The sequence below is a fragment of the Brassica oleracea genome, chromosome C3 (genome assembly GCF_000695525.1).
Source record: "Brassica oleracea var. oleracea cultivar TO1000 chromosome C3, BOL, whole genome shotgun sequence".
NCBI lineage: Eukaryota > Viridiplantae > Streptophyta > Magnoliopsida > Brassicales > Brassicaceae > Brassica > Brassica oleracea.
This window is the reverse complement of record NC_027750.1, coordinates 27,790,073-27,807,250: the sequence shown is the minus strand read 5'-3', so window position 1 is coordinate 27,807,250 and position 17,178 is coordinate 27,790,073. Positions and strand designations below refer to the sequence as shown.

General features: G+C 33.1%; 3 protein-coding genes across 4 annotated transcripts; 2 read left to right on the top strand and 1 right to left on the bottom strand.

Moving 5' to 3' along the window:
* The first annotated feature begins 8,953 nt into the window (after positions 1 to 8,953).
* Positions 8,954 to 10,484, top strand: LOC106332139 (U-box domain-containing protein 29-like). Its single transcript, XM_013770610.1, has one exon. It carries the CDS (start codon positions 9,095 to 9,097, stop codon positions 10,367 to 10,369), a length of 1,275 nt encoding a protein of 424 aa, XP_013626064.1. The 5' UTR covers positions 8,954 to 9,094; the 3' UTR covers positions 10,370 to 10,484.
* Positions 10,485 to 11,120: 636 nt separating this feature from the next.
* On the top strand, positions 11,121 to 11,979 carry LOC106330295 (protein MKS1-like). Its single transcript, XM_013768789.1, has one exon. It carries the CDS (start codon positions 11,341 to 11,343, stop codon positions 11,977 to 11,979), a length of 639 nt encoding a protein of 212 aa, XP_013624243.1. The 5' UTR covers positions 11,121 to 11,340.
* Positions 11,915 to 14,500, bottom strand: LOC106327982 (uridylate kinase-like). 2 transcript variants are annotated; one of them, XM_013766321.1, is made up of 8 exons: positions 14,168 to 14,500; positions 13,826 to 13,967; positions 13,672 to 13,725; positions 13,285 to 13,376; positions 12,945 to 13,171; positions 12,691 to 12,867; positions 12,470 to 12,609; positions 11,915 to 11,974 (listed from the first exon to the last, which is right to left on the bottom strand). In XM_013766321.1, exons 1-7 carry the CDS (start codon positions 14,362 to 14,364, stop codon positions 12,500 to 12,502), a joined length of 999 nt encoding a protein of 332 aa, XP_013621775.1. In that variant the 5' UTR covers positions 14,365 to 14,500; the 3' UTR covers positions 11,915 to 11,974; positions 12,470 to 12,499. The 2 variants fall into 2 exon arrangements, with proteins under 2 accessions (XP_013621775.1, XP_013621774.1); XM_013766320.1 differs by lacking the exon at positions 11,915 to 11,974 and having other exon boundaries at positions 12,331 to 12,609.
* Between the last annotated feature and the right edge of the window lie 2,678 nt (positions 14,501 to 17,178).

Genomic DNA, 17,178 nt, shown 5'->3' with positions numbered 1-17,178 from the left:
GTGATGAAACCGCGAGCGACTTCTCCCTGTCGCTCCCATAACGTCGCTCTCAGCTGGAGCGACCTCGCTGTGTCGCTCCGAGAGGTCGCTCCGGGCTCGTTCTCGCGTCTCCGAGTGATGAAACCGCGAGCGACTTCTCCCTGTCGCTCTGGTTAGGTCACTCCAGTAGGGTGATCAGAGCGACTTGGTGGTGTCGCTCCGGACTGGTCGCTCCCATGCCTTGCTCGCCGAATGACCACTCTAAACACTCCTTTTTGAGCTCCAAATGCCTCCAAGTGTCTCCAAGAACTCCATGTGGTACTCCAATACCTGATAAGGACTCATGTATGCAAAATGCAACCTAAACATGGCTAAATCCTAATCTATATGGTCAAAATGCACATGGATGAATGGATAAAACAATAGAAATATGCAAGATATCAACCTTACACTTACTTTCGGCTAGAATTAGGGTTTTACATCTTTCTCTCGCCGACTTGTAACTTCCGGCGAACTAGCTTTCATTGGCTTACATTCCACCGATTCTTTCCTCTTTTGTAACTCGACCGAACGATTCTATGATCTAATAAACGCTTTTATCTCGACCCACCGATGAGTTCTCGTCTCTTCATCTCACTAGTTTATCGACAGTTCTTGGTTCAAACAGTTGGCGCCCACCGTGGGGCCTGACAAGGTAGCGTCAGTAAAATCAACATGGTTCATTCAGACTCGCCGTCCGGCGACGAGTCCAGCCCGACTGAAGCCGCTCCAACAGCAGCAGCTTTTGTCGACACCATCATGGAAAGAATGGCTCAACAAGACGCCGTTCAAAAGGTGACGAACGAGCAACTCGCCGCCATCGCCGCCATCGCCGCCATCTTAGCTCCCTTAGCTGGAAACCCCGAAGATTCAGCCACGACGATTCGAAGACAGCTGTTCGACACCTTTCGAACAGCCGGCACCGGAAACCCAGATACAAGTGATGCCCAAACTCACGGCGATTCAGATCTGACTACTATCCGTGAACTGTCGATAAACGCTTTTGTCTCGACCCACCGATGAGTTCTCGTCTCTTCATCTCATTCTCAGTTCAAACAGAATATATTGTATATGTTTTTCTTTTCATGTGATGCAAACCATTCTCTCTACTTCTGGCAACCTCTGAATGATATCAATGTCCTACAAAATTATACATGGCTAATCCATATACTTAATAAAGTGTGTAACAATAACATGACAATACAGCCTTGTTCCGAATATGAGTTGAAAATGAAAACCTGGTCAGATCTGATAAAATTCGCTACAAATTCTAGAAAATTCTTCATATTAGTTCACTTAGAGGGTGTTATTGGTTTCTGCATTTTAATGGATTTGTAAATCCAAACTAAATGTAGTGTTATTGGTTCTATTATTTTAAAATTCACATTCAAATCCATAGTTATTGGTTTTATGATTTTAAAATAAATTTTAGAATCATGTGTTATTCAATAATAAAGATTTGTGTATCGATTTAATTTGAAATTGGATTTGTAACTATTTTTAAGAGTAAAATACAAATGATCAAATATTGGGTTTAACCTTGTTATTTTGGTTGGATTTGTTTTATATTGTTTTTTCTTTCATTCTTTATAGTTTTGTGTCCCAACAAAATCGGTTGATGCATTACTTCAAATTTTATACATTGTTTTTTGCTCATGTTAAAACCATGCACTAAGCACATGTCCATACAACATATTGTATAATGCATACAATAATGAAAAAGAGATGCAACGAGAGATGTATTCCATATGAACGTATCCCCACCAATTGTGTGCGACCAGCTTTTGATGCTTAGCAAAACGAAAAAGAGGCAAGAAAGATGATGAATGGTGGAGAAGATGAAGTCGTCGATAAGTTCCGAGAATACTCCGATGAGATTTCTGAAAATATGACAAGTAAATCTGTTTTGTCAGAAATTTTTACTTTTGATCCGATCAAACTTCTGATAACATGGTGAAAAAATAGTTTGATCTGAAATTTCTGAGGAGATGCCGTAAAAAGTTTGTTCTGACAATCCATGTTTTTGGAAGTTGCAGTCGGAGAACATAATGTTCTCTTGTAGTGCTTTATTTAGGTCTAGTTACAAATTCATTGATTTATAACAATTCATTGATTTGATTTTAAAATACTCATATCAGTAATTCTCAAATCTATTTTATTTGATTTGAAAATCACTGGATTTAAGGAAGATTTCTAAATATAAGGAGAATTTATAAATCTACTAAATATAAGGAGAATTTATAAATCTACTAAACTACCCGAACCAATAACCCCCACTAAGTATTTGATCCGAGGTTGACTGCGAGCACGTACATGAAAATGCATATGATTATATTTTGCATGTGATGCTAAATAGTTGCCTCTACCCCTCTGAACATTAGGAAACTCAACCGCGCACTTTTGGAACTCGATTCCTCCGCATCCCTCTGTCTTGGCCCAGTATTTATTTTGAACTATTGGGACCATCAATTTATGGAGAACTAGTTTTGATACGTTTCGTGCAGAAATGTCTTTTGCATTTGATGAGTTGGTTAGACCATCTTCAATGTATTCCCCTATTTTTTTTTCTATAATAGGAAAATTCTATAATAGAGATGAATTCTTCTTCCATATATTTTTCTATTTTTTCCTCTAAAAAAATATTCTTAAAAGATTCTTTTTTGTTATACAATTAGCACATTTTACTTTTGAATGTTAAAAATTAACTCATTCATTTAAATTTTTGATTTTGCTTCATAAAATTGCAATATTATTTAAACTAAACATTTTAGTATAGAAAAAAGCATTAAACAAAAATAAGAAAACAAAATAGACATTATACTATATTTTCCCATAAATGATCAATTAAATATTATTTGTTTAATAAAAACTTTGACTTTCAACAAAATTATAATATTTTTGCTTATTTCATGTATAATTGCAAAAATTAAAATTATTATCTAAACAAATAACTGTGTGTTTTATGTGTTAAAAATGTATTTCTACATAAATATGTCTTTTGTTTATGATCACAAAAAGTTAGAAGATTATTTTGTAAATAAAAAATTATATCTCTATTATAGAGAAATGCTATTTTTACCCTAAATATAAAGACAAAAATAGTAATCTTTATTTTAGGAGAAAAAATAGAAATGAGTTGGAGTAGATTTTACTCTATGATAGCATAGAGGCAAAAATATCATAGGATTGGAGATGCTCTTACATATGCTAGATGTTAACAACAAAATCGTATCTCATGATGGATAGATTATCCGTAAAGTCTTATTTGATCTATTATTCGTCCCATTTGATTCAAAAATTTGAATATCTATAATTATACTAAGTAAAACAAATGGCCAAATACTAATGTTTAATATATTTTAAAATGAATCAATAAAAACATTAAAAAATGGATATCCACTCCGATCTAATGTATATATGCATATATATACATTATGTAATGATTTTTATCTTTCCAAGTTTTAAATTATTTAAACAATCACATTTATTTTTATGTATCAATGTTATTGTTTTACACTTTATTTCTTAGTTTTATGTATTTTACCTTTTTGATATTTTTGAAATTTGATTTTTTACGGAGCAAATATATGTTTAAAATTTCACATGTTGCTGATATCTGGCATAGTGACGAAGCAAATCAAATAACAAAATTGATGATCTAGATAAAGCAGACCAAATCACATATACTTACGAAGATCAATATGTGCTCATCCTTGCAACATGTTGTCATTTCCATAAAATATATTATATCTGTTACATAAAGGTAAAGTTTTAGAAAAAACTCTGTTTAACAAAAATATAATTTTTATTTTTAAATAATTTTTATATTACTCAATAATAATAAATTTTAACCTTCGAGAAGATTAATTAAGTTTATTATATTACTATTGGTTGGTAAAAAGGAATTATTATCAGTTTGATTTTATTGAAATTTAATAATCACAAATTAATACATTTATGATACAGAGTTAATGTGTTTTTTAATATGCGTAACTAAACTACTACTCCATTCGTTTCATATTAAGTATCGTTGTAGAGAAATTTTTTCGTTACAAAATAAGTGTCGTTTTCGACTTTCAATGCAAAATTGATTAATTCTATTCATCATTTTATTTTTCTATTGGTTAAAATATGGTTGAATGTATAGGTAATTGTGTTTTATATATAGAAAATATACAAAATTAATTATTTCTTTAATCTGTGTGCACAAACTCAAAACGATACTTAATATAAAACAAGGGAAATGAAGTATTTGGTTAGTTTTAATAGACACCATTTAGAATATATATAACCACAATTCAATCAGTAATAAAATAAAATATATAAAATTACGTTCGTAGAACATTAATTGTTAATAAACTTTGCATAAAAACTGAAAAAGTTGAGTAACAAAAAAATTCTCTCAAACGTGAAATAATAAAAAATGGAAGGAGTATTATTTCTGTGGAATGAAGTTATTGCTTTTTTACCCATTTCGCCATTGTAGTTTTTTTGTAGCAATACAATTTTAATTAATGAGAAACCCATTCCCCGCGTACATTTATTTTGCAAAGAAAAAAAAAGAAGGTTCCTTACATATCTTTTAGCAAATGAAAATCATTAATGTCTACCAGGAACAATAATGGATGAAAATCATGAAACGAAGGAGATGATGACTGAGTTAATTTATTAAAGCTGAGATAATAAAAACTGGCGCAGATTTTTACCGATCTACTATAATTGCTAATTGTAGACAATGATGCACATTCGCATCATTATATTTTAACTTTCATTCGGTACAGTTTTACCCTAAATAAGCAAATTATCAAGTTTAATTATATGCTCACGAGTTAGAATATACTCAATTCATTGGTCTGATATAACGATTTCTATAAATAATTAAACCGATAAAATGTTTTCTAAATTAAATGAAACTGTACTTAACTACCATTCATTGCACTATAAAAACACGGACGTGCTATATTTTCAAAGGGTGCTCTGTAGAGTTCTAGTAAAAGTTTGCTAAATCTTCTAAACGGCTATTACTCATGATCTTCTCTGTTTATTTATGATAATTAAGCCTGATCAAAATTTGACCTAGCTACGAGAAACTTATTCACACAAATTGAAAGAAAGAAACTATATAGATCAACGATTAGTTATCCATGCCAGAAAAAAAAAACAAATGTGGATCAAGATTAAGGGAGAGCTAATAAACAAACATTAAAGAAAAATGCACTCATAGCCTTGTTTTTTCATTTAAACTTATGTAATGGCATAACCGTACGTGAGCAACAAAACATTTAGTAGTTGACAAATAAACAAAAGGACCAAACTCAAATTCACTGAACTTAAACCCCTAAAACTTACTTGACAATTATTGAGTATGTATAAAGCCCTTTAAAAAATAATCAATCTTACAAATATAGAAAGAATAATCAATAGTTATATATCTTCTAATTTGCTAGTCAATTATACAGCTTCATTAGACTGTCTATCCATATAAATTAGACAACTATAGTATTATGGATATTCGATTACTTTTCTAACCTATGTTGCATGGAAACTCGGTTGAAGGTCCGTTTCACGTTTCGGAAACGTTTCGGAAACGTTTCGGAATCAGAATCTCTCGGAAACTCGCGGAAACGCATTGGAAACTCGTTTCTTAAAAATCTCAATTTGGAAACTTAGTGGAAACTTGCGTTTCTATTTTGGAAACTTGAGTTTATGTTCTGGAAACGCTAGAACTTTCCGATTGGTTATGACTTAGTGTTATGATTTTTATTTTAGTTAAACTATTTAATATTTAAATATTGGATTTTTGTTATTTTGAAAATTTTATATAATTTTGATGTTTAATGATGACTTATTTTATTTTCGTATGATTAAACAGAATTGCTATTTGTTTATTTGTATTCTAAGATATACTAAACATAATAAAAATAAATGCAAATATTAATCAGTTACATATATATATATGTATTATATATATATATATATATGTATATATATATTTTTATAGACGTTTCTAAAACGTTTCCACAGCAAAAAAAAAAATAAAAAATCACGTTTCCAAGTTTCGAAACGTTTCGTTCCGCGTATCTGTTTCTGTTTCCATGCAACCTAGTTTCTAACTAGGTAATAACTCGCACCTTGCGCGGAATGTGATTATTAGTTTCATTATTTTTTAATAAGAAGACATTAATCTGTTTAATCTGGATATCATTTTGGTTTTAGGTTGTTTTTTTTTTAATCTCCTAAAATATAACTATCATTTTAAATCAATATTTATTTGGTTTGTTCGGTTAAAATGTTTGATGTTATTGGTTTTTTTTCATGTGATAATCAAAAATTACTATTATTTGTTTGTTTTCATGTTTTGAATCTTAGATAGTCATGATGTCGAACCAATGGTTTCATATTATAGTTTCTAAACGGATAATAGTCTAAAAAAAAAATTATTAAGACAAATCATCTTACTACAATTTGGTCGATAGTGAAAGAAGAATTAAAAATAATAATATTTTAACTTCAAAAAAATTAGATATTTCAGTTGTGGTAAATACTTAGTTATAAGGTACTCACGTCAATGTGCACATATATGTGTATGTAAAAGTATATAAAGATGGTTGATAAATATATAAAGATACTGTTAATTAATATTAAATGACATTTTTTCAAAATAATACGTGAAAAATAAAATTCCTAAAATGAAATTATTTAAAAACAAAAATATTGTAAAATTTATATAAACTATAATATATAACTTATATATAATGCTTTAAATATATGTATATATATATGCATATAACAGATCAAAATGGATATCCGTTTCTATAAATATTGATATTTGTGATTTGCTTTTTTTTTACGGATATTGCATTTTAATATTTGATTTGCTTCGTAGAGTAATGGATATCTGGATTTTTCGGTTTGAATCAAAATGGATAAGGAATCGAATCAAAATTTATGAATAATTTTTCCAGCTTTATTCGTAAACAGTAAAAATAATGTAAAGAAGAACTATGCATGTAAGTTTTATATTAAAAAAACGTAAATTACATAGTGTGAACATATTTATGTAGAATTTGGCTGAAAAGCTCTATACATGTGACATGTGTCAATTTTAGCGTGAACGCATTTATTATAATACTTCTATATGTGACATGTGTCTAGTTTAATGTGAACGCATTTATTACAATGCTTCTCTTTTAATATATTCCCTCTGTTTCAAAATACATGAAGTTTTAGGATTGTGCACAACTATATTAAGAAACTTATTTTTTATCTTAAAAATATCATTAAAATATAAATTAAAATTTATTCGATCAATCACAAAACATATTGCAGAATATCGTTTGTTACACAGTTTTTGATAAAGTTAAAAAGTGCATTGATACATGAAAACATCATCTATTTTGAAACATCAAAAACTCCCTAAAACATACCCTAAACTACATTTGTGAAGTGATTTATACACATGTCGTCACTACAATCATTCTCGATGAAAAAAAGATGACATGGTTTTAGAAAATAATAACATGACATCATATTAATTGTGAGATGTAAAATTTTCTTATAAAAATTTAAATTTTTTTGCAGGGATTTTAAATATGGTAATAAAATAACTCATATATCATCACTAATGTCAATTTTCCATATAAATATTTATTTATGGTAAACTATTAAATATATTAATAATTCATATATCACAATTAAAATAATAATATATATGTATCTCACATTAATAAAAATAAACTAAATAAAGTAACACTAATCCAATAAAAAATTGATAGTTAAATATTTAAACATTATTTAAATTTATCTGTTTATCTTCATCGTTTAAATTAACAAAAAGATTTTTCAGTTTAACTAAAACAAACAAAGTCTCAAATTTATTAGAATTTATATTTATATGTATATATATAAAAAATAAAAAATCATTAAACACGATAATATAATTAAAACTATTTTTACAAAATCTAATTTTATCTTTATTAAAATTTAAATAAAATCAAATTTAAATAGTTATACTAAATCAAAAGAAATAAGATTACAAAAACACATTTATGATTTTTATAACAATTGAAATTAAAATATAAATTAATAATGTTAAAATATAAATCAAAATTTTTTTTTGAAATAAAAAATGTTATGTTAAAAATTACTATTTCTGCGCTTGCCGCAGGAAAATTCACAGTTATCTATTTAGAAATAGAGGGAGTATAAGAGATTTATATACGTGGTTGCTCACGTTAAATGATCTAACAAACATTATATTGACCAAAAAATGACAACCCACAAAAAAAAAGCGCTTTTGCTTTTCTCCCGGCATCAAACATTTTCGCTCGAATAATAATTTGTTTTTTCTATCATCCGTAGTGGAAGCCACAACACAATTTGTTAATTGATATCATTAACACAAATTAAGTAAACTATTCGCCATGACCAGTATCATCTTTCACATTGCTCTGCTCTTCGTTAACACAATGCTTTGTAGTTTGTAATGATTGTTTGGTGTCTGATAAATACTCTTTTAGTTTCATAAAAATAGATGTAACAAGAAGAAGACAGATATGGTGGACCAAGTCCATGTGCATCGCTCTCTTGACAAGTTCAGACCAGACCAGGCCCTCAAGCACAAATATAGGACCCACTATTATCCACACACTTCTGGCCTCCTAACTCACACGTGTGTAAAAGTCGCACCGTTGGTCAATGCTCCTATCAAACGCTGATCTACCACCGGTTACAACATTTGACCGAGCAAGACAAACTTTGAGTTTTTGACCCAAGACCGAAGAAATTAGCCGAGCCTCTCAATTATTTCGTATTAAATAAAAAATTATAATCTTATATAGCTTACTTGTCAGTTGAATTTTCCACCTCGTTAACGTTTTATATACACTCTACTATAGTATATCAAGATTTATATATATGAAACTGTCATGTCTTTGAATATTACGAAAGAAAATGTTTTTAAGTTCAAAACGGTGACGCAAGCGTGCGTTTGACTCTGTCTTTAAAACCACCTCTCCTCACTTCCTTCCACACCTTTCACTTACCAATACCATCATCATCGTTTGTCTCTTAATCAATGGGGAGAGATGAAACAGAGAGGTACATTACGGTGCCTAGCTTGTTCCGGTGTCCTATATCTCTCGACGTGATGAGATCTCCCGTTAGTCTCTGCACCGGCGTTACCTACGACCGTGCAAGTATCCAGAGGTGGCTTGACGGTGGCAACAACACTTGTCCCGCCACTATGCAGATTCTCCGGACAAAAGATTTCGTCCCTAACCTCACTCTTCAACGGCTTATCAAAGCCTGGTCTGATTTCGTCGGCCGTCGTGCCGATGGCTCTCCGCTTCGAGGGATTCCGACGGTGGAGGAAGTGAATGAGTCGTTGAGGAGACTGTCCCTCGAGAAGGACGACGAGATACGTCTCGAGAATCTCTCCAGAATCGTTCGGTTCGCGAAAGACTCGGACGCTAACAGAGAGTTTCTCTGGAAGAGAAAGGATTTCGCGCCAATGCTGGTCGGCATCATCGCCGCCGTGGACGGCGGCACACGCGCGACGGCGAAAATCAAGCTAGGCCTTCTGGCGATTATGATTCTGGATACTATAATCAAGGGAGGGAAGGAGAGAGATCGTGAACGATTATCGAAGCTGATGTTAACGGACGGTGGCGGTTGCTTGGCGGCGCTTCTCCTCGCGATTCGGCGCGGGAATCTGAAGACGAAGATCGAGTCCGTTAGGGTCTTGGAGATGATCTCGTTTGACGCGAAGTCAAAAGAGATCATCTCAGAGTGTGACGGGATCGTGCCGGAGCTGATCAAATCAATCAGCTCCGACACGGATCCTTCATTGATGGAAGCGAGTTTGTCATTCTTAATCACAATCTCCACCTCGAAACGAGTGAGATCGAAGTTAATAGCTGAGAAAGCGATCACGAAGATCAAAGACATTCTCCTCATGGAGACAACGAGCGTCGCCGTGACCGAGAAGTCGCTGAAACTGTTGGAGACACTGTCGTCAAAGCGGGAAGGTAGGTCGGAGATTTGCGGCGGAGACGGAGGGAGGTGCGTGGAAGGAGTGGTGAGGAAGCTGTTGAAAGTCTCGGCGGCGGCGACGGAGCACGCGGTGACGATTCTGTGGTGTTTGTGCTACGTGTTCAGGGAAGATAAGAAGGCGGAGGAGACGGTGGTGAGATGTAACGGCCTGACGAAGCTTTTAGTGGTGATTCAGAGCAGCTGCTCGCCGGTGGTGAGACAGATGGCGAAAGATCTGATAAAGGTTTTGAAGGTGAATACATCTGCTTCTGTTTTGTCTGCTTACGAGACGAACACCACTCATATTACGCCGTTTTGATTTTTATAAATGTTATCAACTATTTTGAACGTGAATATTGTAAATCATAAGAATTGTTTTTGCTAGTGTGATCAGTTTTGCTTATGTGTATCGTATGTGTTCAGAAACAATATTATCTAACAGAAAAATGGTTAATAGATATCGTATGCTTGAAATGGTACTTCCTTCAACATTCGATTGGCAAAGTTTTTTTTTTGTTAGCAGGAGGATAAAGCCCAACTAAATTTTGGATTGATCCAATCCTGGATTTTCTAACGCCATTTGTTTAAACTGGATTGATCTGGATTAACAATTAACTATTCGGTTGGGCTTAACTGGGTGCAATATTTGGGCTTTAGACCCATTTCTAAATGGCTTCCAAGTTGAATAGAATAACCGGATTTACTAATTTTTGGATCAACAATAACCGGATTTTTCGTTTGAGAAGAAACAACAAAAAGTCACCAAAATTGACCAATCACAACAATTACGTGTTTACAAAATAACCCAATCAAACATGGTAAGAAATTTCCGACAGGTTAAAAGTATGTGTTTATAGTTTATACACAGACTTTTATCCATTTGAGATAAGCATGGTGTCGATACAATTCAATAAACAAATTATTTTCTTTCATTGTATTCCTGAAAATAAATTAATGATTGAACATTATTGATTATTTTGCATATTCTAAGAATCTAAGTAGAGTCACACATTTTTACCTATAATATATTTTTGACAAATTTTAAATTTCCTAAATTGAGCATGTGCTTATAAACGTCTAGACGATGGAAACAAAAAGTCAACATTTTGAAAGTCAAACTAATCGGTCTCAGAAAACAAAAATAACTTTGTGTGTTGATGTTTTGGTCAATATACTCGTCGTCAAAACATCCCTTCAATTTCTCAGACCAAACACAGAGAAGAAACAAGTTGGATCCAAACTCTCTACAACAAAAAGTAGTGAACGAGAGAAGCTCTCCCCAAGCGTTTAATGGATCCGTCGGAGCACTTCGCCGGCGGTAATCCTTTCGATCAACAGACTCCAAAACGTCAGCTTCAGATCTGTGGCCCTCGTCCTTCACCTCTAAGCGTCAACAAAGACTCTCACAAGATCAAGAAACCTCCCAGGCACCCTGCTCCACCTCCTCAGCATCACCGCGACCAAGCTCCGCTCTACCCTCCTCGAGAGCCGGTGGTTATCTACGCCGTCTCGCCGAAAGTCGTGCACACCACAACCTCCGATTTCATGAACGTCGTCCAGCGTCTCACCGGGATCTCCTCCGAGGTCTTCCTCGAATCAAGAAACGACGGAGATGTATCACCGGCGGCGAGACTCGCCGCGACGGAGAATGCTAGCCCGAGAGGAGGAAAGGAACCGGTGGAAAGCTCGACGGCTATGGAAGAAGCAGCTGAGTTCGGTTGTTATGTGCCGGGAATACTCTCGCCGTCTCCGGCTATGTTACCGACCGTTCCCGCCGGAATTTTCTCTCCGATGTTTCACCTAGGTGGGTTGTTTTCGCCGGCGTTGCCGCCGGGATTATTTTCGCCGGCAGGATTAATGAGCCCTGGTTATGCTAGTTTGGCGTCACCAAATTTTGCTGATTTCTTCAGTCACATTTGGGATCCTTAGAGAATAGATTATTAGTTTTTTTTATTATTTACATTTTATGTAATTTTATTAATTTGACATTATCCAAAAATAGCCCAAAGGGGTTTTAAATGAGTTTTGTGTATTTGTAATGTAAACTATACTCTCCCCTCTGTTCCTGAAAGTAAGATTTTCTAGAGTATACATGCTTATTAAGAATTTAATAAATGTTTATAATTTAATTTATTTTTTATTTGATTATACACTTTCCAATAACTTTCCACCAATTAAATTTAATCAATTCAAATATTTTCAATTAATGTTCCTCAAAATTATAAAAAAATACCTTAACAATATAGAAAATCTATCTCCGTAGAAAATGAAAAAATCTAAAACATCTTCCTGAAAACGGAGGTAGTATATTATATAATAACATCTCAGTTAACTTCCAAAACTTTTCAGACAGATAACGTTCCTAGGAAGTAAAGAGGTTTCTGCAAGCTATATATAGAAGTTGTAAGATTCTCCTGACCTAAGTTACCATATAAAGGAAGAAGATTCTTCATGTGGCAGCAACAATAGAGTTCCAAGTTCCTCCAATCAATGTGCCAACTCTCTCTCCTCTGATTGCTTTCGCAATGTTTCCAGGTTCAGATAGATTGAAAACCACAACTGCGACCAAAAGAAACATTCTTGTTGGCATTTTAGATGATCATATGTAAGTTTTGAGAGAGTGTTTTTAAAAAAGCAAACCTGGGATGTTGTTTTCTTGGCATAAAGTGATAGCAGTCATATCCATCACAGAGAGATCCTTTGAGGTTACTTCTTGGTATGTTAGTGATTCGTGGAGGCGAGCGTTTGGGTTTCGTTTAGGATCATCGTCAAAGACTCCATCAACGTTCGTAGCCTTCAGCACTACTTCTGCGTTAACTGTGGGAAAAATGCGTTTAATAAAATCATTGGAGGAAACTTTAACACAGAAACTATCTATCTCTTTTTTAACTGACTTTCAGCACAACGAAGAGCTGCTGCAGTATCAGTTGTGAAGAACGGATTGCCTGTTCCGGCTGCGAATATCACAACCCTGCCTTTCTCTAAATGTCTAATTGCTCGTCTTCTAATGTAAGGCTCTGCAACTTCCGACATTCGGAAAGCGGTTTGAACACGTGTTGGGATGCCGATGCTCTCCATTGTCGCTTGAAGAAATATTGCATTCATCACAGTTGCCATCATCCTGTCAGATTATAGATGAACCAATGAGACCAAAAAAGACAGATAGTAAGAGGAACAAGAAGATTGTGATAGAGAAGCTCGTGTGGCACAAGAAGTCAAGAATGGATTTGATACCCGATGTAATCAGCAGAGGAGCGATCAAGGCCACTGCACCCAGCCCAGGTGGATCCACGAAAGATGTTTCCTCCTCCAACTACAATCGCAACCTGTTGTAAAATCGTAAGAAGATCAATACAGAGCTTAGGGGACTCATCATCATCCTTAACGTATGTTTAAAGCATAGATCTCTGTCTTATGACTTTAAGCTCATAACTCTTGTAAGTTTGAAGTGAACTATTTAGTTATTTCAACACAGTTTGTAACTTCCTCACGTACTAAAACTGCATTTTGTCAAGCAGCATGTCTAGGAAAGAGCTCAAAGCTTAATGCCTAACCAAGAAACGCTAAATCCATGGTTATAGAAACCTATCACAAGAAGAATAAAAAATGTTGGAGAATAACCTCAATGCCAAGCCGAGTCACTGCTGCAACTTCTCTCGCAATGGACATAGTAACCTAGTTAGATTAGTGGGAAACTGAATGAGGCTTCTGTAAGAGATATAACAGAGAACAAAGAAAGCAGAAACAAGGAGGTTTATTTTGCAACCACAAAAACCTTTGGGTCAATATTCTGTTGCTCGTCTCCAGCAAGAGCTTCACCACTGACTTTAAGCAAAACCCTTCTCCATTTAAGCGGTGGGTTAGATGCTCCATCGAACGAAGGCATTCCAGGAAACGATGACTGGCCGTTTAACCCACTGAAAATTAACAGATGATGACACAACAATTTAACAAGAGCAGCCAAAAGTGTTAAGATTTACTTCAACCCAGCAAAAAAATAGAAGTTTGCAATATGTTTTAGCCAAATCCTAAATTCTATAGCCAAAAGTGTCATCATTGAGGAATTTCCACAAACACCTGGTGAGCATAAAGGTTAACAGCTTAAGACTAATACTACCTCCCATTCATAGAGTCTGGAGTTGAACCATTGCTCGGGGACGAAGGCAAAGAGCAGCTGATAGGTAGATGCCTACTGATATTCTGATCGGAGAAGAGGTTACGATGGCGAGGCGTGAGAGGGACGAAAGAGGTTCGGGAAATAGAAGAAGAAGTTGAGATTGGCGAGTAAGAAGTGAGAGGCAAGGGAATCGCCATTGACGGAGAGGGTAAAGATGAAGAAAATTGAGATGACGGTGATGATTTACTGATATGTTCAGTAGAGAAGCGTCGCCGGCAAGGAGGAGGGGTTTGAGTTTGCGAAGATAAGGTCTGGTTCGAATGTAATTAACTCATTAAACTTGTCGTGTTCTCATTTGGACATATTTTGATTTTGTTTTTTTTTTTATATCTATACTATTTATTTATGAATTGGTTTGGCTTATTTGTCATTTTTTCCATGATTTTAGTTAATTTGCTTACTTGTCATATTTTTTATGATTTTAGGATAAATATTAGTTTAATTAATATTATTATTAATTTTTTTATTTTGATATCTATATATTTATCATGATATTTAAAATCATGATAAACATGAATCTATTTTACCGATATATATACTATATTTTTAAAAAATATATTTTAATATATACAAACATGATATTTAGGACATTAATTTAATTAATAAATAGATATTAATAATATATACCGATAATATAATCATTACTTTTCTCTCATTTATAATTTTAATGACTAATATTTTAGCTAATAGCTAATTTCTCTCATTTTTACTGAAAATATTGATCAAATAGAAATTATTATAAAATTTACATATAAATATACTAATATACCTGAATTAAACAGTTTATGTAGTTTATTTGCTTATTTTTCATATTTTCCATAGTCATAGGATAAATCATTAGTTTAATTAATATTTTTTTTGATATCTATATATTTATCATGATATTTAAAATAATTAATAAAAATTAACATATTTTACCAATATATATATACTAATATTTTTAAAAAATATATTTTAATATATAATTATCATGATATTTAGGAATTAATAAAAATATATTAACAATATATATCGATAATATCATCATTACTTTTCTTTCATTTTATAATTTTAATGACTAATATTACAGCCAATTTCTCTGATTTTTAGTGAAAATATTGATCAAATACATATTATTATAAAATTTATATATAAGTATACTAATATATCCGAATTAATCGGTTTCTTTTGTTTATTCGGTTTGATCCTTTAATATATTGAACCATATTCATATACTGATGTTTTCTAAACATAACATCCTCGGTACTTCCAAATCCAAACTATTTTCTCTATTTCGGTTTGGTTTGGTTTTGAATGGTTTGGTTTTACCAGATTGAACACTCCTAAACTATTGTTATTTGTTAATGTTTTATATTTGTGTTTTTCTTATAATCCTTATAGTACTACATGATTTCTTTTCAGTCCAAATACAATATGTGTTAGTTTCACGTACAAAATTTCCTAATTTAGTTATTACTATAAAAAAGATTTTGATCCAAAATCTACATCACATAAATAAAAATATGAAACAAAATAATACAGTTTAATAAATTGATTACCAATATGAATATTGAAATTTTATAATTTAAAACAATTTAAAATTTGTATCTAATTTAATTATTATTATTTTATTAAAAAATAGAATTAAAAGTTATTAGATGTATAAATATATTAATCCGCACAAAGTGCGGGACATCAACTAGTAATAAAATATTTAAGACAAAAAACAAAGGATTCACCATATTTAATGGAAAAAATTACATCAAGACATTCTTTTTATTTCTCCTTTTACATTTACACGTACTCTGTCAGGTACTTTCTTCTTCTGAAATACCTAGAAAGCCATTAACCTAAACACAACCAAACAATGCATCTTCTCTCTCCAATCACTTCCTCCGTCTCTTCAGCCTCCCTTCTTTCCTTCACTCTCTCCAACTTATTTGATGTTAACAATGTCTCTTCTTCCTCTTCTCTCTCCCCTTTTTACTCATTATATATCTCTTTGTTCAGATACTCGTGGAACTTAAGTTTTGACTCTATTTCTATGTTTCTATAAATGTGGCGGCAAAAATTGGATGATATGGATAAAGGTGAAATCGAGAACATATGTGACCAAGAAAAAAATAGCGAGAATTATCATACATGTATATGCTTCACCTCACAGACATCACTTTCAAGGAAGGAGGAGTCTTGCACATATGACCATATGAACACTGACCCTAACCACATCTCACCAACAACCACTTATCACCAAGCCAAGTTTCACCGACCGACGTGTCACCAAACCACTTTTCACTCAACCACACTTCTCCCAACCACAAAAGGCAAGAACCACCACTACGAATATGGTGGAGGTGGTGTCCACGCCGGCGTAATTGGTCACCGACAATTGCTCTAATCCGCCGTAGTTGCTCACCAGCAGTTGCAGCCACGACTCCACCGAACATTATAACCGCAGCCACAACGACTCTGACCATATATTTCATGACCAAAACAAACCTATCCACGCAATTCTCTTTAAATATGCTGTCTACGGGTCCGATGATGATGGCTCAAGATCAGTAACAACATAGATTTTTCCTAAGTCAGATGAAGTAAATGTAGAAAAATCTAAAAAGAAAAAGGCAAACTTAGAAGATTTGGAGGAAAATCGAGGATGAAGGGAACGAGAATTTAAGTCTGGAATTTGAAGTAAATATAAATCTCCATGAAATGGTTCTGAATTTAGAGAAGAAGAAAGAGATGGGAAGGAGAATTAAAAACGGAGGAAGAAACAATGAGACCACAAATTTAATACGCTCTCTCTCTCTTCTGTATTTCCTTTTTATTTTTATTATTAACAGGGGTATTTTCGGATCAGAAATTTTAAAAGGTAGACTTAAAATACTTTTCCAGCAGAAAGTACCTAAACATGTTATAGACCCAACAAAAATAACCTTTAGTGTTATGCTCTCTATTTAATGTGATCTTTT